This window comes from Aythya marila (genome assembly GCF_965140915.1).
Source record: "Aythya marila genome assembly, chromosome: 1".
Lineage (NCBI taxonomy): Eukaryota > Metazoa > Chordata > Aves > Anseriformes > Anatidae > Aythya > Aythya marila.
In genome coordinates, this window is record NC_139042.1 from 194,118,988 (window position 1) to 194,140,097 (window position 21,110).

The window sequence follows — 21,110 nt, forward strand, 5'->3', positions numbered from 1 at the left end:
TGTTACTTGAAAGGTGAGGGACTTGAATGCAGAGAACAGTTAGATATTCTAGACTGAAATCCCTTTCAAGCTCAAACCTTGTGTGGGATATGAATGAGGATTCACAAACCTGCCATTCCTCCGAGGTTGTCTTCTGTTCTAGAAATAACTGCATCTATCTGTTCCCAGATGACATTTGGCTATGTAGCCAATTGTACCATGTTAAGGCTACATGCAAGGCTGTGGTGTAGCCAGACTGGGTTAAGCCTGTGTGCAACACAGGGCTCTTATTCTCCTGGGGACCCTGTAGTTATTTCAAAAAATAGTGTATCTGGCTTGCTACCAGAACACTCCCATGCTCGGATTTCATTATTAATTTTTTTTGCTGCAGTTTTCCTCAAATTTTCAGGAAAATATTGCCAAATATAATATCAACAGATTTTGAAATGTGAATTTCATGTCATGTAAAAAATAAAAACCATAAATTATGTCAAGATTTACATCAGATTCAGTAGCATTATAGTGTCAATAATATTTTATTTTATTTTATTTTGATTTTCAGGATTAGAACATTATATAAAACAGCATATAAAACTTAGCAAGAATGTTTTCTTTCAAATTTTTAGGATAGCTCTAATCTCAGTTCATCACAAACATACTATTTCATATAAATAGAAATTTTAGAGAAATTTAGAGAAATTTTGTACATTGTGCTAATGACATTACCCCACATTTTAAGCGTAACCCATGATTGCTAGAACCACATCAATCATGTGTGTTGCAAGCAGCATTTCACAGTAGCTAAATGACTTAACCAGTGCAAGATGATGCAGCAATAGGTGGGACGTCTTCACAGGATTCCCAGTATTGCTCTCAAGCTTCTCAAGTTAATGGAAACTGTGAGAAGGTTTTAGGAGATTTCTCTGCCATTGAAGGCATTGGCATTCAAAACAAAGTTAGAGAAACCCTGATAATGCCATAGGGATAGCTTTCATGGAACCTAATCTAGTTTGCTTTTTCCTGCAAGTCCTTTTGTTTCTTGAGTATATAAGATTTGCTTAATTATCCTGATTTTTGCTCAGAAATTATGTAAAGTAATTTTAAATTTCTGTTTATATTTTTATTATGGGATCAACAGATTTCATTACTATACTGTGTTACTATACTTGCTCATCTAAGTGTTTTCTAAATCAGTTCCTATACCTAGTCTTCTGCTATATGTTACTCTGTTTCACTCTGATGAGATCTTTCTCTGATATCCAAGCCTGTTTGTGCCATACAAGTTTAAATTCATCTCCTCCTGCCTTCTGTCAATTAGTATTTCAGATAAATTGTCCTTAAAATCTTTCTATAAGTTGATGTTAACTTCTTCACTCACTCCCTTCTATGCTTTTCTTTAGGGGTTTCCTTGACAATGTTAACAGTCACATGTCTGGATGTTATTTGTTGTTTAAATCAATTTTAACTGGTATATGCAAAACTGTGGGGCATCAGTTCCTTTCCAAAATTGTGCCATAAAGTAATTTCATAGGACCAAGGGAATGAAGTATTAAGGAAAAAAAAAAAAAAAAAAGAAACACCAAAAAAGATTATTTCTAAATTTATCCCTTTTATTGGGGTTATTTTCTGTATTCATCCTCTCTTGCTCACCACCTTTCATCACAGAGAATGGTTGATACTTGCATATTTCTCAGGTGGAAGGACAGTGGTACCCTGTGGTGTATTGTAGCTCATCCAGCTGGCAGCCAGAACTGAAAGAAGAGGAAATCATACATACTTATTTCTGATAGAAAAAGGAGTAAAATAGTCTTTCTCCAGGTATTTACTTCTGGACTATCCCAGCAGGCATTGTTCAGGTGGTGGAGCAATGCGGAGGATGTGTTTCAGCTGGTTCTTTCCCAGTAGTTGCCCAGGAGGTGGCTTTGAGAATTGCTTGTTATATCTGGTACATGCTCATGTTGAATGCTTATCAAGTTACAAGGAAAGTATTTTATTTTTTTTTTTCTGCAGGAATTCTACTTTGGTAGAACTTGAGATCTACTAAAATAAATAGTGAACACTGCAATTCTAGGAGCTCTGCTGGTAAAACTGCTCGAATTCATAGCAGCTTAGATTAATAAAGTAAAAAGGCATTCAAATGAACAAAAAATGATACCATGAAGGCTGTTATGTGTGTCCTGGGTTAGGTTCTGTGGCAAATTCAGTCACTGGAGAGGATGGCGCAAGCATTAATAGTAATTATTCACTGATGTGTTCACTTTGGTGGAATCAGACAGTGTCTCCTCAGTAAGTGCCTGTAGGAACTTGCTGTACCCAGCCTGGGAAGCGGTTTCTCCTCCTCTCCCAGTCTGCTTGAGCCTGGACCAGGAATTTTATTGTGTTTCTTGCTGCGCTCAGGAGCCGTTGTTACTCACATGGCTGATTGCAGACGCAGCTGGAACTGGCTACTGAGACAGGAAGCAAGCTGAGAGATAAGCCACTGAATTTGTGTGTTTCAGTTCCAAAGGAGATAGCAAAAGACAAGAAAGATGCTGTTTAGCAAGGCCAAGCAACCCTTAGGAGATTAATTGGATCCACTGGAACGTATTTATCTGAGTTGAACTGTAAGGAAGGGTGTTGAACAGGATAAATTCCTGACTGCATTTCAATATCTCCAGTGACAGCTCTGAGTGTGACTGTGGTGTTGCAATCAAGCATGGTTAGGATATTACACTGGTGGTTGAGGATGCTGAAACACATGAAGCAGTGCTGTGCTCTGAGTGCTGTTGAAGGTCTGAGGACCTCAACACTCCATAGCTAATCTGGGGAAAAGATGTAATCTTTTTTTTTCAGTAATGCTTCTTGAACAGAAGAACAGAAGAGTGATCTCATCTTTCAGTGTACTCTTCACGTGTCCTGTAGACCTGACCAGAAGTTACTGTTGTCTTTTGAAATACAGATTCTGCAAATTTTTATTTATTTATTTATTTATTTATTTCTGATTGTCCTTGTGTAAGTTTGGATGCACAAGCTCAAAAGTTGAGGTTGAGAAGGGAGCCAACCAAGTTCAAGTCTCTGCAGTGGTTTTGGTTACATAAGAATAACATTGAGACCAAAACATCTGTTTCTGGATTTTTTCCACATTTGAGGAAAAGCATTGTAGATAGCCACAGGCAATACAGTGGTGATGTATTTGGTCATGATGTGTTAACTAGTGACACTCACCACTTTTGAGAAGGGTCAAGGTACAGAATTGCTGTCTCAGTCAGTAGCTGCAGTTGCTCTTCTGCTGCTGGCTGAGGGTCCATCTGGTCATTTTACCAATTCTGGGACAACAGTAAAAAAAGAATGAGGAAAGAAACAGGTGAAAGACAGTGTCATCAGTCTCTGGTATTTCCTGAAACACTACTTATTTCCACCACACATAATATTAAAGTACTTCCTGTGAAGGCAAAACAGAAATTGTCTGTATGAGTTTCCCATTACTTTTGCTCCTATGTATTCACAGGATGGTATACATGTATGTATGTATAGATAGATTTTTTTTAGGACTGATGCAGTACCATCTCACAAATCTTTCTTCCACTTTACAGGGGGTGTAGGGACTAGTGGCAGAGCTATCAATTTGTTGTCCAAATAAAGGAGAAAAATAGTTTTATTAAAAGTAAATTCATCTTCTTTTTTTTTTCTATTTTTATTTTTTAATGTTCCTCAAGTGGATTTCAAGTGTGTTCTGAGATAATCTCCAAGTTAGCACAGTCCCTGTTTTGTTAATTGTGAAATAGCTGTGTGGCCTTGCTTTTCAATAGATTAGTACTATACAATCATGCCTACTTGTGATAACTAAGTAACAGGTCATTGTAATTCAGTTCATTTTAATCTCACAGAAACACAATCTAGTTTAGTGGAAGAGAAAACTGCCTAAGAAGAGAGTGGGAGAACTCAACACTCACTGAGAAAACATGTCTGTAAAACTCCACGACCTTTCACCACACCCTGAGCACATCGGGGCTATACACATCCTCAATCTGTTGAGTCCTTCCCGGACATGCGTTGTTGAGTGTGACTGAGCAGAGGAGACATATGGGCAGGACTAAGAGTTTGGCAAAAAGAAAGGCTGATTAAGCTATTCCACACCCCCAGTTCCAGAGCAGATTTCCAAATCTCTGAATACTCTGTTAATTAATAGGAATGGCATTGGATGGTCTTTCAAAACAAATATTCTAATATCCCATATATATCTTTGTTGGTTTTAATTGCTTGAGATGAATTTTTTTTTCTTTTTTTTTTTTTTGGGGGGGGGGTGTTTAAAGTCATGTTAAAAAGGGGTTGAGGTACCCATTGTGTGAATCAGATGAAATATACTTGTTTGAAGAAGGAAAGGTGATTCTCTAGCTATGCCAGTGTGAAAATGGCAGATGGAAATTGCTGTGAGCCTATATTGGGCAAAGATACATGGATGTAGGTGCTCCTGAAAAGGCTACTTTGGTTTTGAGTAAGATATATCAAGGCAGATTTTGGTCTGTGGGCCAAACCCAGCTTTCTAGCCAGCTGCTTTGCCTCACAGGAGCCTTTATCCAGCACATCTTCCTGGGAAGAGATGAGCTGGCTTCCTGCTGCACCTCAGCTCAAAGCCTTTCGTCCTTCTCTGTGGGTGGAAGGAGGAGTGTGAGAGGGGAGGGGAGGCAACGACAGCAGAGCAGGGTGCACAAAACCTGTCAACCAGCTCCCTTTAACAAGAACGTGGGCCCTCTACCCATAAGACTGGATGTAGCCCACATGTGGAATTGTTCTTGCTTTTTTTTTTCTTTTTTTTTTTTTTGTTTGTGTGTGTGTGTGTGTAGTTTTTTGTTTGTTTGATTTTGTTGTTGTTTGACAATCGCACTTTTAATTAAAACAATGGTGCTTAGATACAAGGGCCTGGAGTTCATTGGAACTGGTAGGTTGTTGACGGTGGTGCTGTGTGTTGTTCAGGCAGCTGAGCATAGCTGTTGGGCAGCGATGCTGAGCCTGCACTTCTCTCCATGCCAGTTCCCTGTGGCTCGGAAGTGTGGTGGGGGTGGCAGGGAGCCAGGGTTAGAGCTGAGCTAGCGTCAAAACACCAGGGGTGTTTCCTGCCTCCTAGAAAGAAAGAATTTTGTCTTTGCAGGTCACTGTAAGATGCACATTAATAAAAGCAATGTAAATTGACCCATTAGATGTCAAAGAGTAGAAATGACTTTGGACTCTTTCTCTCTCTGATTGTACAGTGCTGTTGATACATGTCATTACTTTCAGAAAAACAGGTGAGGTTGTATCAAGCTCACTGCTGAGTCCTAGAAATATCAACAGTTCCCAATAATAAAAAGGAATATTTCAGTACAAACCAGTTAAATGACTCATTAAGGAAATCAGTCATCAACACAATGACCGATGTTGTACAAACATTATGAAGTGTCCCAGAAAGTTAAGAAACATATACCAGTCACTCATAAACAAGCAAATGTTTTGAGCACCAGCCTTTGGATAACAGTCTATAATCGGAAATGATGAGTGAAAGCACACTTTATAGACTGTTTGTTACTACATCACAGAACAAGTGTCATCCCATTGTTTTTTTTTGAAAAAGGAAGGTGCACTATAACCCTCTTTGCACCTGGCCTGCTTGCACAGCCAAGATTTTGGTTCTGTAGCCTATGTTAAATGGTCTAAAAACATAGCCTGTGGGAAAGATTAAAGCCTTGTTTATCTCATGGGAAACTTTTAATCACATTGTATTTTTTCCTTTGGTTGAAGAATGGACTTCAGGCCAGAAGCCTTAGTAGCCAAATCCACAGAATTTAGAATTTAGAATCTGTCTGAAGTTCTGCCATTTTACCTTCACTAGCTAAGAAACCATATACAGGGCATAATTTTATCAAGACTTCATCTATCCCAGTACCTGCTCTCATGCCAAAATCTAAAAACTTGAGAACCTGCATGACCCATTCCCAGAAAGACACAATATCTAATTTATGGCTCCATTGACAATGCTGCTTTAATTAATTTTCTTCATCTTATTTCTTGTTCCTCTGCTTCTCATATCTCATCTGTTTGCATTGCCTAGATTTTAATTAAAAAAACCTCTCCTCTCTGAGGAGCAATCTGAAGTGGCAAAAATAATCACTTAAAATATTACAGTCATTAAAAAGTTGGCTGCGGTCAAAGCCATGCATTTTCAATTTGCCGACAAACGATATTTTTGTTTCCTTTTAAACTGTGTTTTGTATTTGAATAGCATTCGCCAACCAGCCTGGCTATCGGAGATGCTCCTCCAGCTGGGTGGGCTGCGTGACAACTCCTTAATGGGGGAAATTGATGGCTCTCTGCTCGTGTAGAGGTGAAGGCATACTGGGCAGATTTCTTTCCATCTGCCACCAGCCCTTTGCAAGCTGGCACTGCCCAAATGCCCAACACATTCATTCCAATGCAAGAAATGTCGCCAAAAAATAAATTGTAAGGCTACAGCTGTCTGAAAGAATCATCGGGGCCATTAGGCCCAGGAGAGATAATATGAAGAGGTGCATCAGTGTTTGTCTCTGATAAAAGCCCAATTAAATGATGGTAAAGATGGCTGTAAGTACTTTGAAGGCACAGAGGTGAGCAACATTTTCGTGGGAACAAGGGGACAAAGCTATGGAAGACTATATGCAGTACCTCAGCCAAAAATCTGTTACAGCAAGGAATTTCACACTGATGTTTCCTGTTGATGCTTCTCTGAAAGGCACAGTTGTATCATTCAGTTTCCCCCTGTTCTGCTCTCCAAGTAGAGAACTTCCATACCATAAAGCCAGGAGGTATTTTTTGATTCACAAGTTTGACTTGAACAACTGTGACAGAAGCTGGGTTTGATGAACTTCAGTGCTTCTGGTTACATTCCCAAGCTTTGTCTTTTGAGTTTCTAAAAATCTTCAGGGCTGTGTTCCCAGCTATGTCTCCTGCAAAATTTGCTTGTGCTAATTCACATGGCAGAGTGAACTGGAGATCTCCAGGGGTCTCCTCCAGCCAACAGGTCACACCGAGCACAGCAGATGTCTACTTCTGTGGAGCTCTCATGCAAGTCTTTAAAAACATGGAGATTTATCAGACATGCCAACATGATGTAGGATCCCAGATCTTACTCAGGTCCCTTAAACCATTTAGATGCTACTGAAAATTAGTCTATATTTATTCAAGAAAACATAGATCCAGTTGGAAAGCACCTGCTTCACCAAATCCAATTTCCCTACTTCTGCTGTCAGAAACCCAATAGTTTTCAGCAGTGCTAATTAAAACCCTTCTGTATCTCAGATGATCAACAGGCAAGCAACTGAGAGCAACTACCAAAACAGAATGAAAGCTGAAGGTAGAAGATGTAATATGTAAGGAGTACAGAGTAGGATAAAGAGTGTGAAATTCAGATTTTGACCCAAAGTTTGGGCTTGAAACCATGTGTCACTGTCTCCCATCTGTATCTTCAAATTACTAGCTAATGCACTCATACCATACAATGGAAAGTTCACCTTAATTAATCCAACTTGGTGGTTCTCATGGAAATGTTGACTAAGAACTGTATTCACAGACTGGAGATATTCATAGATAATTTGATTATTTCATTTTAGTGGAATGCCTTCTCTATCTGGACTAATATTTGCTAGGCAAACTGATGGCAAAATCCATTCTGAAAGCAAATGTGTGTTTTTTTTCAGGCATGGCTGCTCCACACTGCTTTCCCATGGGGTACAGCATGGTACTGTATAATAAAACTGCTGTGGTATAAGGGATTGATTTAATAGATCAATTTACCTGCAGCAGAGCAAATCCTAAATGAAATCTGTTAACCTAGTATGGGAAAAAACATCAATTTCATCAGGAAAAAGTATTTCTTGTAGGAGTGGTATCACTGTAGCAGCGAGGAGCCCTGAGCAGGAAGTATACTACTGTTGCCTCTTCAGACACAAAACAAGAAGAAAGCCTGCATCCCAGGAAAAATCACCATCCATTTATAAAGGAAGAGATGAGCTGAGGCTGGGAAGATGGGGAAATTAAAAAAAAATGTGCAAGAAGGGAGAGTGCTTATCCTGGTAAGCAGTGCAGTCTTCAGTGGCAAGGTTTGTTGAGGAAAGTGCCTGAAGAAAATAACCTGGTGGGGAATTTGCCAGGAGAAATGAGCAGAATAGACAAGGGCACGCAAGTCTGGTCATCTCAACAGCAGGTATAGGGGCAGGTAACAACAGTCAAGGAAAAGTGAACCATAGGACAGTGCATATGAGAGACAGCAGAGGTAGGTGAGGATGAGCCACTGCAGGGCCTCTAAAGCAGTTAAGAAGCAGTGACACTGTAACTATCCAGCAATCAAACTTCAGAAACACAGAAAAATTCAAAGTGAATATTAGATTGAAAGCAAATCCAATCATGCTGAGCTATGGGAATGTATCCAGCCAATTTTCATTTTGTCCTATTCATGCTAAGCAATAGCTTAACAATTGCAGCTTGTGAATAATAGTAATGGTAATGCCAGATTAAATTAAACTGATTTTTTTTTTTCCTTTGGGATGACCACCATCCCTGAACAGATCTTGGCTTCTTTCCATTTGGCAACAGGCAGCTGTTGTTTATTTAGGAATACAACAGTTTACCTATGGCAGGCTTACAGTCCTGCTCCTGTTGCAAACAATAGGAAAATGTTGTGAAGTATGTACGTTCGGGTGTGTGCAAGTATTTTATGCTCTATTATGTAGGTGATTTGGGAGAAAACTTTGTTTAATGAAGGTTATCAGATTTGTCAAAGGGTTTATTCTCTAAATTAATTTTTCCTCACAAATTAGTTAACTTTGTGTTGTAATGTGTGCAAGGACACATGAAATGTTTCACATGCTTGTAATACCCCATTAAATACAAAATTAAACTCTGCTGTTCTACTGGACCTTCAACTGATGCTTCCATGGTAACAAGGAGAAAAATATCCCACAAGTTGCTGTCATTTGGCCTTTTTAGTTACAATGTTTTAGTCAGCAACATAATTTGTTCTTATCTTAAAAATCATTTAAATGTAAACAAAAATGAAAAAGAGAACAAATTGAATCTTAAACTCATGAGAGAAAACTCTACATCTGCATAAACAGATCTGCAGTGTCTCCAGTTTAAGAAGAACTTAATCCTGTTAGTTTCAAAAGAAAGTAAATGTTCATTCCAGATTTTTTATCACTTTAGAATGACAAGAAAATAGAGACCTGTAAAATTCAGTCCTTACAAACTGAAGAGCCTATAGACTACCACTGCAAGTGTAAAGTCTTTAATTTGGGAAAGAGGCAGCACAGAATGTAAATTGTACTTAAGTTCTTCATTTCTAAAGGCTTGGATTCAAATCCTGGGTTGAACCCAAGAGAAAATGAGTCTGATGGTTTTGATTCAGTCCCTAATCTGTTCAAGCCCTGTTGCAAAACCACAAAATAATCCAACACAGTCAGCAGCCTCTTGGATGTTGAACAAGACTGACAAGGTGGTTGGGGGTAAGGGACCAACTCTTATGGACCTTCCTTTGCCCCTGAAAGATCTGGCAGAGTGCTCTTTGAGGTTGTTCACCCCTCTGCAACCCACTGGATGAAAAAAAAAAAAAAAAAAAAGCAGTAAAAGAAGCAACAGAGAGCAAGTGCTTGGAAAATGGGAAAGAAAATATGAAAGCAAGAAGCTAAGTGTGAAGAGGAGGCAGGGGGGATTATACAAGTCAGGCAGATTTGACAGGTGGAAGAGGATGAAATCACGAGCAGAGGAACCCCAGCTCAAGCACAGAGGGGCTGATCTGCTCCTGCTTCTCCCATAGGCAGGTCTCTCGGGTCCCAAATGGTGGTACTGGGGCTAAAAGAAAATGTCCCTATCTCAGAATTTTTAAAGCCATACCTGTGTTTTGAGCATCTTTTTACTCCCTTTGAAAGTATCTATTACTGTTTTTCATAGACACGTAGAATAATAAAAGCAGTTAAACCCCAGTTTGAACTTTTCTTCTGCAGAGCTGTTTCACATGAGATTCAAAGCTAACATAACCAGAGTTTGATTTGAGCCATATGTTGTGTGGTTCATTAACACATAAAGTAAGCATAAAATACATATTCATAGATATCATGTAGCTTCATATAAAACATAAAGGTAGTATTATAGAACTAATGAAATAAGTGATGTTTCCATATCCTTTTGATCTTTCATAAAACGTTGATATCACACCACTGTATAAATAATTACATATTTGCCCTTTTGCCAAGCTGCCTATTTGTTTATCTTGACAACCTAAATGGAAACCCTACCAGACATACTTCAGTAAATATTCTGTCAGGCAGCAGAAGGACATACATACATGAAATGATAGCAGGACTGTATCTGTTGCTGTATCTGTTTTTTGTATTTTAATAGGTGGCTTTCATCAGCAAGAGATTACTAATGACTTGCCACACTATCCAGTATACACTTATCTGTAACTTTGCACCTGAGAAATAAGTACGACTTATAAAGGATTTCCCAAAGCTTGTATGCAATTGTAATAGCTAGCTTGATAGGATCTATTTGTCTATTTGTTTATTAAGAGATGAAGGGTTAAATATAAATTTGAGTTATCAGAAGTTTTAGCCTGAATATTTATTTCTAGTGTATTTACGTGACTGCCTGCGGATAATAGGATTTTGGTGGTAGATTGATTGACAGATAAAGGCTATTTCATATCTGTTCAGCAAATGAAGAATATTCTGAAAACCAAGGAGGAAAATTATTCTTAGAATTATGATGTTAGCGCTACCTGTGAACATGAAGTATAAAATCAGAGAACAAAAGCCATTTCTCAGTCAGGTATAAATAACTGCATCATACACAGTTTTTCAAACAGAGGTAAAATATAAAACTGTTGAATTGATTTTTGCTAGTTATAAAATATTTTTATGTGTAATAAATTATTCTGCCTTTTCGGTGGCAGCAGCTGCATTTGTGGTGCATTGTGTGAACTTAGAGTAGGAAGAATTGTGACAAAATCTATATAATTTCTGGAATAACTTCTCAATATTGCAGAATCTTAGTATTGCTTTGACCTTTTTTTAGAAGAAAAACACTTTAGGAGAAATTTGTTTATTTTAGAAGATGAAACAGTCTTTACATTTTTATAGTATGTTATTTCTTTAAGTGTTCTTTAGTCAGAGTTAATGAACACGGAGCTGTTGTCATACAGGTGAAGACCAGAAAGTCTCTATACTAAAATCAGATTTCAAGTACACAGTTTTGTTTCCAATAAGGTGCAGACACCTCAGAAAATGAAGTTACATATTACATTCCTAAACATAAATTTAATTGCTAAGTTATAGGCAGCTATACCTGAAAATCATCAACAAAAGAATTTTAATTTTTTATTTTTTTTTTACATTGAAAAATGAAAGAAGAGGTATAAGCTATGACGTAATGTATTATTTCATACTTCACTCTTACAATCACATAGACAAAGCTGTACTGGGAAGGTTTTTATTTCTTGCCACATCCTTCTTTTTGTTAAAAATTTAAGTATTAAATTACTTGGCACTACCAAGTCTTTTTTAAATGCAGATGAGGTGATCATCACACTTTCCCTTGGCGAGTTCTGAAAGGGTTCAGAGACAAGAGCAGACTGCATAGATGATACTGAAAAGGTCAATGCAATTTGGTATTCTTGTATCTCTTTTTCAGATGTCGAAATGTGGCAAGAATGGAGAATTATTCTAATTAATCACTTTTTATTTCAGCTTTCACTTTAAATGTGGCCAAGATGTCCCAAAGAAGTGTTTGAGCTAATTATTACTTTTATCAGTATTTATTTTAATATGAACAACTCAACAAAGTACTGGGATCTCTGTGTAAAGGCCAGGTAGATCTTCAGCAGCTTCCAAGTATCTCTTTCAGCCACACAATTTTGGAGACTCTTACCATTTTATCAGATGTACAGCAGGACAAAAGTCTATCAAAGACAATCTGTATTGTAATCTATGTACAATATAACCAGTTTAAATGCTCTATATGGTTTTCAATTTGAAAGGAAAGAACCCAAGGAGGAGGTTGGAAAACTGGTGTTTTCTGCATTGGTATGGGGGTGATCTTGGTGGTTCCACCTCCAGTTCCCAGCCCTGCCACCCCCATAGCTGTCTCTGGGCCTGGCCACAGCCATGAGCAACCTTGCTCACCTCCCGCCTTGTCACCCCAACATGCTCTTCACTGGCAGCTTCTCCCAGGTGGCTGCACCTGGAACATTGTGGTGGTCAGAGCAGTTTGGGCAGATGTGGGGCTTCATTTCTTGCTGCTGAGGTGGTATATGCAGAAATGTAATATGAAAAGCAGACGTGTTGTGTTTCGGGGAAGCCTCAGCAGCCTGCAATTTATGTATTACAAGAACAATCTGCCTACCAAGTTATTTGCTATGCTATTTGCATTAAATTATAGCAAATAGCCTTTTCACTCATACATGTCAAGGCTCAAGTTTGTTGTATGGAAGTGCAGAGTAATTTCACCTGCAAACACCTCCACTGGCAAAAATTCAGGCATGAAGTCTGACATGTGTTTCACAGCATGAAACTCTTATGCTGACAAAACATCCATAGCAATAGTGCTACTAAAGTTATTTGTACACACACTTGTGATTAGTGGTCCAAGGCAGACATAATGGCAATGCTTTAAAACAGAAATAAATACCCAAAGGTATAGTACATATCTTTTCTATACAAACATAGTTTCTCAATGGTCTGAAGTGCATTTGTTGGGAAGATTAGGATGCAATCACCATTGGGGGAGGCCAAGAAAGAGAAAAGATGGCAGTCGATTTTTTAATGTCTATTTCATTTCAGGCATTGGTGAGTTATTAGATAATGAGCAGCTTGCTCCAAGCTGTGGAGGTATGTGAGCAGGACGGCTGCCCTTGTCACCTGATGTAACATCACCTCCTGTGTGCTCCTTTTGTCTACAGCACAGCTGCCAGTCAGATGGAAACTCCATCTACTTCCATGGGACAGAAGGCAGCGAGTTTAATTTTGCCACAACCCGAGACGTGGACCTCTCCACAGAGGATGCACAGGAGCAGTGGGCAGAAGAGTTTGAGAGCCAGCCAAAAGGGTGAGTGCCTGGGCAGTACTGGAAGCATGTGTGCAGTTAGGAAACTGAGTAAATGGAGAATGGCATTTCATCTTTGCAGTTTATTTTCGCAAAATTGTAGCTAGAATAAAAAGTGATACTGTAAATAACAGGTGGTTGTAGATGTTGGGAACAAACAAGTCAGGAAAGCTCAGGAGGAACAGTCTTGGCCATTCTGTCACCAACGTTTCTAATGAAGAAAGTTGTGCATGCAGATTATATACCAATTTCAAATAAACTCATGATGTTAATCTGTTTCTTTCATTCTATCACACCTGAGAGCTGCTAACTCATATCTGTAACAAGCAAAGTTCCTTAAGAAACTCATCCTCCCTCTGAATCACTGCTGTGGGCCACACTTTGGCCCATGCAGGACAGCAGAAGTGGAAGTCATACCACTTTTACCAAAACGTAACTGAGCTTTTCAAAAACAAAAGTGTCCTGGTAGAGAAACGCGACTTTACATTCAATTATTTCATATGCTTCAGTGTATAAATTCTGACAAAAAGAAAATAACCAACAACGTCAATGTGGTCTTAAATCTTTTTTTTGTTTTAATTTTTGTTTTTAAGAAAAAGAATTTCATTAGTGTGTGTAACCCCAGGGCAATGAGGAACACACACTGTTAATTTATGGGTCTCTGCTGAATGTTGATTTTAACCTACAAAGAACTTCAGGTCATTAGCAGCTGATTCAGATGCTGCCTATGTTATGCTGAAACTAAAGAGCACCTTTTGAGAAATACATGCTAATGCAGCCTGTGAACACCTGGGTTGTTTGGGCCTTCAGAAAAAAATATTTGTCATGAACTCCTACCCAGTTTGAATAACCAACCCATGACATAGTGGGTAGTAAACCCTGTTGTTGCCGTGTCATTTCAGAAATTCCTATTTCACCCAAAAGAAAGAAAATGTGTACGTGTGAGTTGTGTGTTAGGTGACCATGTGGGATATGTCAGAGATGTTGTCTCAGTCTCTTTACATCTTGAAAAAGCTGGGTGAGAGGGATACCTGGGGATATCTGCCTCGTCTATAGGTCCTGCTCTGCTGGACTAGACACTTAGTTAAACCCCTCATCATCAGTGGTTCTAATCAAGGCACTTCCTTCCTAGATAATTATTAAACCATAAAAAATGACTTACAATAGGAAATTCTCCAGGGAGCAGAAATACTGAAATCAATTATTTATACTATACCCTAGTGATCAAATGAATGGTTTCTCCAAATACTACATTTTCAGTTTCACACAGCATCTCATTCCAGCTGCAGCTACCACTGATCTCAGCTAGGGGCCAGGCAGATATATTTTGCACTCCTACCCTGCATGCAGTGACAGGAACCCAACACTGCTCTTGGACCCCTGCATGTAAAGTCACTGCCGTGTGGCAGCATGCCCTGGCAGGGGGTAACTTTGTTTTCCAAGGCAATAAGTAGCCTGCTCAAGTCATTGTAACTTTTGTCTTTATTTATTTATTTATTTATTTACTTATTTTAAAATTCCATTTTGTATTTGAAATTTCCTTCTTTTTATCAACAGTTGATATAAGAACAGACGTCTAAACTACATGCAGCTGTGAATAAACACTGAATGAATACACTTCCTTAATTCCTTCTTAGATAAATATTTTTGAATTATTTTTTGAACAATGTTTGAGACATTGTTTTGCTATGAAGGGCAATAAAGTACAAGTTACAGAGTGCAACTATCCACAGCAGGCTTCAGCAGGAAATAACAATTCTATTCAGTGAAAAATTGTAAGGTGTAGAAGTTTGGTAGTTTGCTGTGGTTGTTTTTTGTTTTGTTTGGTTTGGTTGCTTGTGTATTTATGTACTGGAGAGAAAATAGGCTTTTCAAGGTGTTGTTCAAAACTAAAGGAAAATAGGGTAGGGATAAGAGTAGTTTGCTGGGACATAAAATATTCCAGAACCGACTTCCAATAATGGGCTAGAGCAGATGCTGAACATCAGTCTTGGACATCCAGGCTGGGAATCCAGCCTCTCACCTCTTTGATCAAAAACTCCTCCTGGGATCCAAGGACATTTCCTTGAAACTACCACATCTTTACAAAGACTTTTGTTAGAGCTGATCAACATCTGATCAAAATTCCTCAGTGATTTCTATGGCATATCTCATACTCGAGAATTACATGCTCACTTGCATGAGCAGAGATGTTTTTGGGTGATGGTCATCCAATAAATGGCCCGAGTTGTACCAAGGAAAGACCCATTCCCAGCAGTGACAGGGCACAACCACAACCCAGCGTGTCAGTGAGAGTCCTTGGATCTCTGGCTATTTATCACCATCAGTTTTCAGAATGAGAATTAGGCTCCACATCACACTTTAATTTCAAATATTTCCCCTGTGTTTCTGGCCACTATTTTCTTTGCTGTCAAAATTTTCTGAGAACAGCGCTGCAGAGGAGTGCAGTGGAGATTTTCAATGCTTTATACATGAGAGAACCTGCGAGATGTTCTCAGACTCCCTGTTTTAAAGTCAGCTGGAAGCTGGCAGCTCTCAAAGAACAGGCAAAAGCATCACTCACATGAGAGAGCAAAAAGAAGCTCATGTATGGATCACCACCACCTTCCTCTGTGCCAAATCACTCTGAGATGAGGCATCTGAAGGAACTCAACTCTCAGGGCTGAGGAGCTTATTGTTGTTATTGACATTGATCAGCATTTTTTAAATACCTTACATAAGGCAGTAGGCTACATGGATAGAGGTTGCTGTTGGTACAACGCATCTTCCCACTGGCATTCTGTTACTCTTTAATCACATAAATTAAGGTCTGATCCTAAAAGTGGACAGATCTTCATATCTGAAGATAGGGATGCCTCTGGTGTCTCTGGCAGATGTATTTCAGCTTGGGACATTCTTGTCCAGTAAATCTTGTTTAGGTATATATATCAGCCCATCATTTGTTTTGTAAAGAAGAATCTCAAGACTCATGTGAGGGATAAATGTATCCAAATGTAATATTTAATCAAGAACATCTACATCTTTGTCACGCCGTCACCAAGAGACCTTCTCCATTTATCTTTGCAGACATTGCTTTCATTTATTTTTATTAAAGTGCCAGTTATTTTATGTTGTATAATTTTCTGGTTTTCATTATAATGCTGCATAAAGGGAAAGGATCCCTGGAAACCTCCATGATCTGCATCATTCATGACCTCAAGTTGTTTTGTGGGTCGGGAAAGAGACTGTTTTAATTGAGCTAAATAGAGCATACAAAAGATCAATGGAGCGTTGTGAGATTTTGTCATGTAAGTTAAAGTAGGCACAACTGTTTAATTCAATATTTGTCTTCATCCCAAGAGACCCATTTTCAAAACTGTGTTTTGATTATATTGCACATTACCTTTAAAATGTCTGCTCAGCTGAAGTTCTCCATTCAGAATTAGGGTTAGGTTAAACTCTGCTTCCACAAACATGTTTATATTTGTATCATAAACGCCCTTCAGTGACGCTAATCTTGCTAATTCCTGTATAAATGACTGACAGTTTTAAAGCAGGATTTTCAGACAGACATAGTGTTGGTCTGTCACAGCTTAGGTCAACAAGAAAGCCGGCAGCTTTTAAGAAGATCTTAAAAATACATTTTGAAATAGTTTGAATGGTTAAGCTGATAAACAGACTGCTAAACTGTTGTAATTACAATTTTTGAAGCTTTCATACTTCACATTGGTGCTAGAGATTTTTTCTGCTAGAAGTGGGCAGGGGATGGCTTTGCCATCCCTCAAAGATTTCAGATCTTAAATTTTTCTCATTCATCCTGAATCACACTGGCCAGTTAAATGACTGGATTATCAAGATGTAACAATTCTAAGTATTTTCATTGCTTTATCAGGCTTATAAATTTAAAATATTTCATTACGAATTAAAACTTCGACATCAATAATTATGTATCAAACAGAAATAATGTACAAATTTTCCAGATTCTAATCTTTCAAAATATTTTAATCAGGTTTTAAAGAAACCAAGGGTTTCATGATGAAAACATATTTTCAAGAAAAATATTTAATTGAAAATTTCTGCAACAGCTCTTTTAATTATCACTGAATAAAAAATAAGAGAAAATGTTGTACAGAAAAACTGAGAAAGTTCATATCATCACATACTAGAAACATAGCGGTATTTTCTTCATACTCTATTCATGTGTTTGTTAAAAACTGTTACCCTAAATGCTCAAAAAGATGAAAAGAGAGCATTTTCAGCTATTATGTACATATCTAATGACTGCATAGCAAATATGGGAGACATGCCTTTTCAAGTTTGGTTAATCTATAAACCTTTTATTACACAATATGAAACAGAAGGCAGTTGTATTTTAAACATTTTCATGACAGAAAAATAATGAATAATACAACAGTAAATATTTGGTAATAGAAGCCAAAGCTTCATTTTTTTAAGTCTTTGTACTTTTCTACCAATTTATTTATTTTTAAAAGGTACATTACTTTTATTTTAGGCTGAATTTAGAAACTAATATTGAATATATAAGTAAATTTGTAGGAATCACATTTGAAAAAAACATTTTATTGTACTCTGTGACAGTAGAAGCAGCTATTTTTGCATGTAAAAATTAACTCTTAGAACATGTTTTGTGTGAGTTGCTCAGTAACATGCTGCTGCACATTCTCTTGCCACTGTTGACTTCTCCAGGTGGGACGTATTTGGTGCTGTCATCGGTACCGAATGTGGGACACTGGAGTCTGGCTCAGCTATGGTATTTCTCAGAGATGGAGAAAGAAAAATATGCACTCCATATATTGACACTACAGGTTATGGAAACTTAAGATTTTATTTCAGTATGGGTAAGTATGTGCTCAATATAATAAAACGGGGGGGGGGGGGGGGGGGGGGGGGCATGTGAGATTTAAATTGCACAATATGCATAATAAATATTTTAAAAACTCTTTGCAACTGGTTAGCTTTGATTCATGACTGTGGTACCCACAAAGATGTAAGACAGACAAATCTTGGTCAGACTGGAAGTCTGCCCTTCTAGACACCTGCATGGGTGTGAAACCATAGTGGGCTCACAAATAGCCCTCCCAAAAATATTCTCACAGCTGTCACAAACTTGCAGGTGAAAACCTTTCTTAGCCTGACAGGACATTCTAAGTTTAGTAGCCCATGGTGGACTTTGCTTCCATGGGTTTACCCAGCTATTTTTGGCTCATATAAACATTTAGCTCCAGATTAGAACTGTTTAATATAGAAGTTACATGAAGGTGCCTCTGTAAAAGGTCAGTGTCACATCTACTGAGATGTAGTCAGTAGAGTTGTTGGAAACATTCATTCAGTTCACCATGCGACATTCTAGACCAGCTGAGCAATTCTCTGGACCCTCTTGACTGCATAGGTTGGATGTCCTTTGATGTAAAGGAAGCTTAAGCACCTGCTGCACACATAGTTGTGGGTTGACCCTATGTCAGTCCTCAGGCAGGATTCATCACACAAATACAGGCTGTTGGTGGTGGTGTCCAAGAGTACCTGCATAGTGCTGGCAGATATAATACAGGACTTGTGGGAGAATCACAGCCTGCTGGAGTAGCAGGTGGGTCAGGCAGGACCCTCCACAGTGCCTAATGTGGTCCTTAGCAGTACTGTTTCAATAGAACCTGTCTGTTGTGTCCACAAGATCCTGCAGCAAACCCATAGTTTAACAATTCTTCCCATGAAGAATGATGTTCTAGTCTTGTACCTTCTAATTTCACTCAATTCCCCTTACTGCTTATATCCTCCCTCACTCTTGTCTATGTAGACCCTGGTGTTAATCCATCCGTGTCAACAGAGGATGAGGTGAGAGTAGCACAGAAGTGGGACAGGCTTACGTGGCTGAACACAGCATATTTTCTGCTCAAAAGTTCTAAGTTCATCACTATATTCATAAACATTTTTTTTCTTCTAATGTATTAACCCAGGGTGAGATTCATCTCTAGTATACAAAAAATGCCATTGAGCATTGGAGCCTTGGAGAAGGCATCCCTTGTGGAAAGAACTGATGTGCTGATAGCATCATCTGTGGACCTTCCCTATCGGAACAAAGTACAACCTCAGTGGTTTACTGGGGCGAAGAAAGAAGCCTGTCCCATCACTGCCCCTCCGCACTGCTTTTGTCAGTGCAACTGCATTAGTTCAGTGTTGTAACAAGTCAAAACTCCTGTGGACACTGTGGCTATCATTCAGTACCTTACAGTGTTTTTCCACAACTCTTATTTTGCACATAAAGGAAATTGCATTATGTTATTCTCTCAACACCATGTTTAGAGGAGGTGACGATTTTTGTATAAAGGTAGAGAATAATAGAATAATAAAGGAGGAAGCAGAGACTAAACTTGTGACCTCCACAAGCAAACTTCTGAATCAACAAAAGAAAACACCCTGTATTTAATGAGTGGAAGGCTTCGTGTTGTCGTCCTAAATTGTCATACCTCTCCTCTGTTACATGAATTACCAATAAAGCACAGGAAAAAGAGGATGCTTTTTTTCCAGTTCTTCCAAGCATTGCAACACCTGCAAGAGAAACAGGAAAGAAATTTGCTCAACCTTCTGAACTTAGGGGAGAAGTTGTCGGCACATGCAGGCACAGAGGATAGTGGAATATCATTTGAAAATGTGTTCCGTGTGGTTTTGTAGATTAAGTAAATTACAGTTTAAATATTCAGGCAAGCAGAGAATTTGAATGGACACATGGATGTTCCTTATTGCAGTATAACACACATAAGAAATGCACATTTTATCTAGCTTTCTAGACTGTTTTGCCTATTCAATTCCAGGAGTTAGCCATCTGTAGTGAAAAAAACAGAGAAAGTGTTTCATATATGTAACCTTCCTACTTTACAGATAGTTCAAAAACCTTCCTCATCCTGTTTTTTTTTGCTGCCTTTTTTTTTTTTAATACCTGCACTAAATCCAGTGTACAGGGAAACAACAGGTTTCCTGTTTCAGTTACAGATATTCTGTTTTAAAAACTTTTTTTTTCAGAACACCAAACTAGCGTGATGATGTCCATCCTCTAACGATAATGTAGTACTTAATGCTCAATCTTGCCAATACACCCTCTCTTCCAGAGAAGGTTATTAAGTGTTTTGGGTTCTACTAATATGAAGATATCTTAAATCTTGCCTCATTCCTAAGAGATGGCAAAATTTTGTTTGATACGGTAGATTCCATTCATCCTTTTTAGGATATGGTGTAGACAATAGAAGAAGAGGCAGATAAGACACACAGCAGTCTTCCTCCCCTCCTGATAAGACACATTCTCAGCTGCCAAACTATCAGCTGAGAGGTATTTGAGGTCCTCATATGCAATGTGTGGCTGCACAGAGTGTGAATACTAGATACCAGGTTACTGATCTAGTCCTAACAGACAAGAACTCAAAAAGCAGAGCTTTTCCATGTCACAGAATCACAGAATCACAGAATTTTCTAGGTTGGAAGAGACCTCAAGGTCATCGAGTCCAACCTCCAACCTAACGCTAACAGCCCTCCACTAAACCATATCCCTAAGCTCTACATCTAAACGTCTTTTGAAGACTTCCAAGGATGGTGACTCCACCACTTCCCTGGGCAGCCTGTTCCAATGCCTCACAACCCTTTCAGTGAAGAAGTTCTTCCTAACATCTAGCCTAAAACTCCCCTGGCTCAACTTAAACCCATTCCCCCTCGTCCTGTCACCAGGCACGTGGGAGAACAGGCCAACCCCCACCTCGCTACAGCCTCCCTTGAGGTACCTAAAAAGAGCGATAAGGTCGCCCCTGAGCCTCCTCTTCTCCAGGCTGAACAAGCCCAGCTCCCTCAGCCGCTCCTCGTAGGACTTGTTCTCCAGGCCCCTCACCAGCTTCGTCGCCCTTCTCTGCACCCGCTCAAGCACCTCGATGTCCTTCTTGTAGCGAGGGGCCCAAAACTGAACACAGTACTCGAGGTGCGGCCTCACCAGAGCTGAGTACAGGGGGACGATCACCTCCCTAGCCCTGCTGGTCACGCTGTTTCTGATACAAGCCAGGATGCCGTTGGCC

The 21,110-nt window shown here is 38.9% G+C and overlaps 1 protein-coding gene across 1 annotated transcript in view; it reads left to right on the plus strand.

The window, feature by feature from the left end:
• The window catches only part of RELN (reelin), a 287,703-nt gene that overhangs the window by 162,643 nt on the left and 103,950 nt on the right, over positions 1–21,110 (plus strand). The window contains exons 11-12 of the mRNA XM_082777470.1: positions 12,920–13,065; positions 17,749–17,900. Of these exons, the coding sequence (XP_082633596.1) occupies positions 12,920–13,065; positions 17,749–17,900 (298 nt within the window). The remainder of the gene's footprint in view (positions 1–12,919; positions 13,066–17,748; positions 17,901–21,110) is intronic.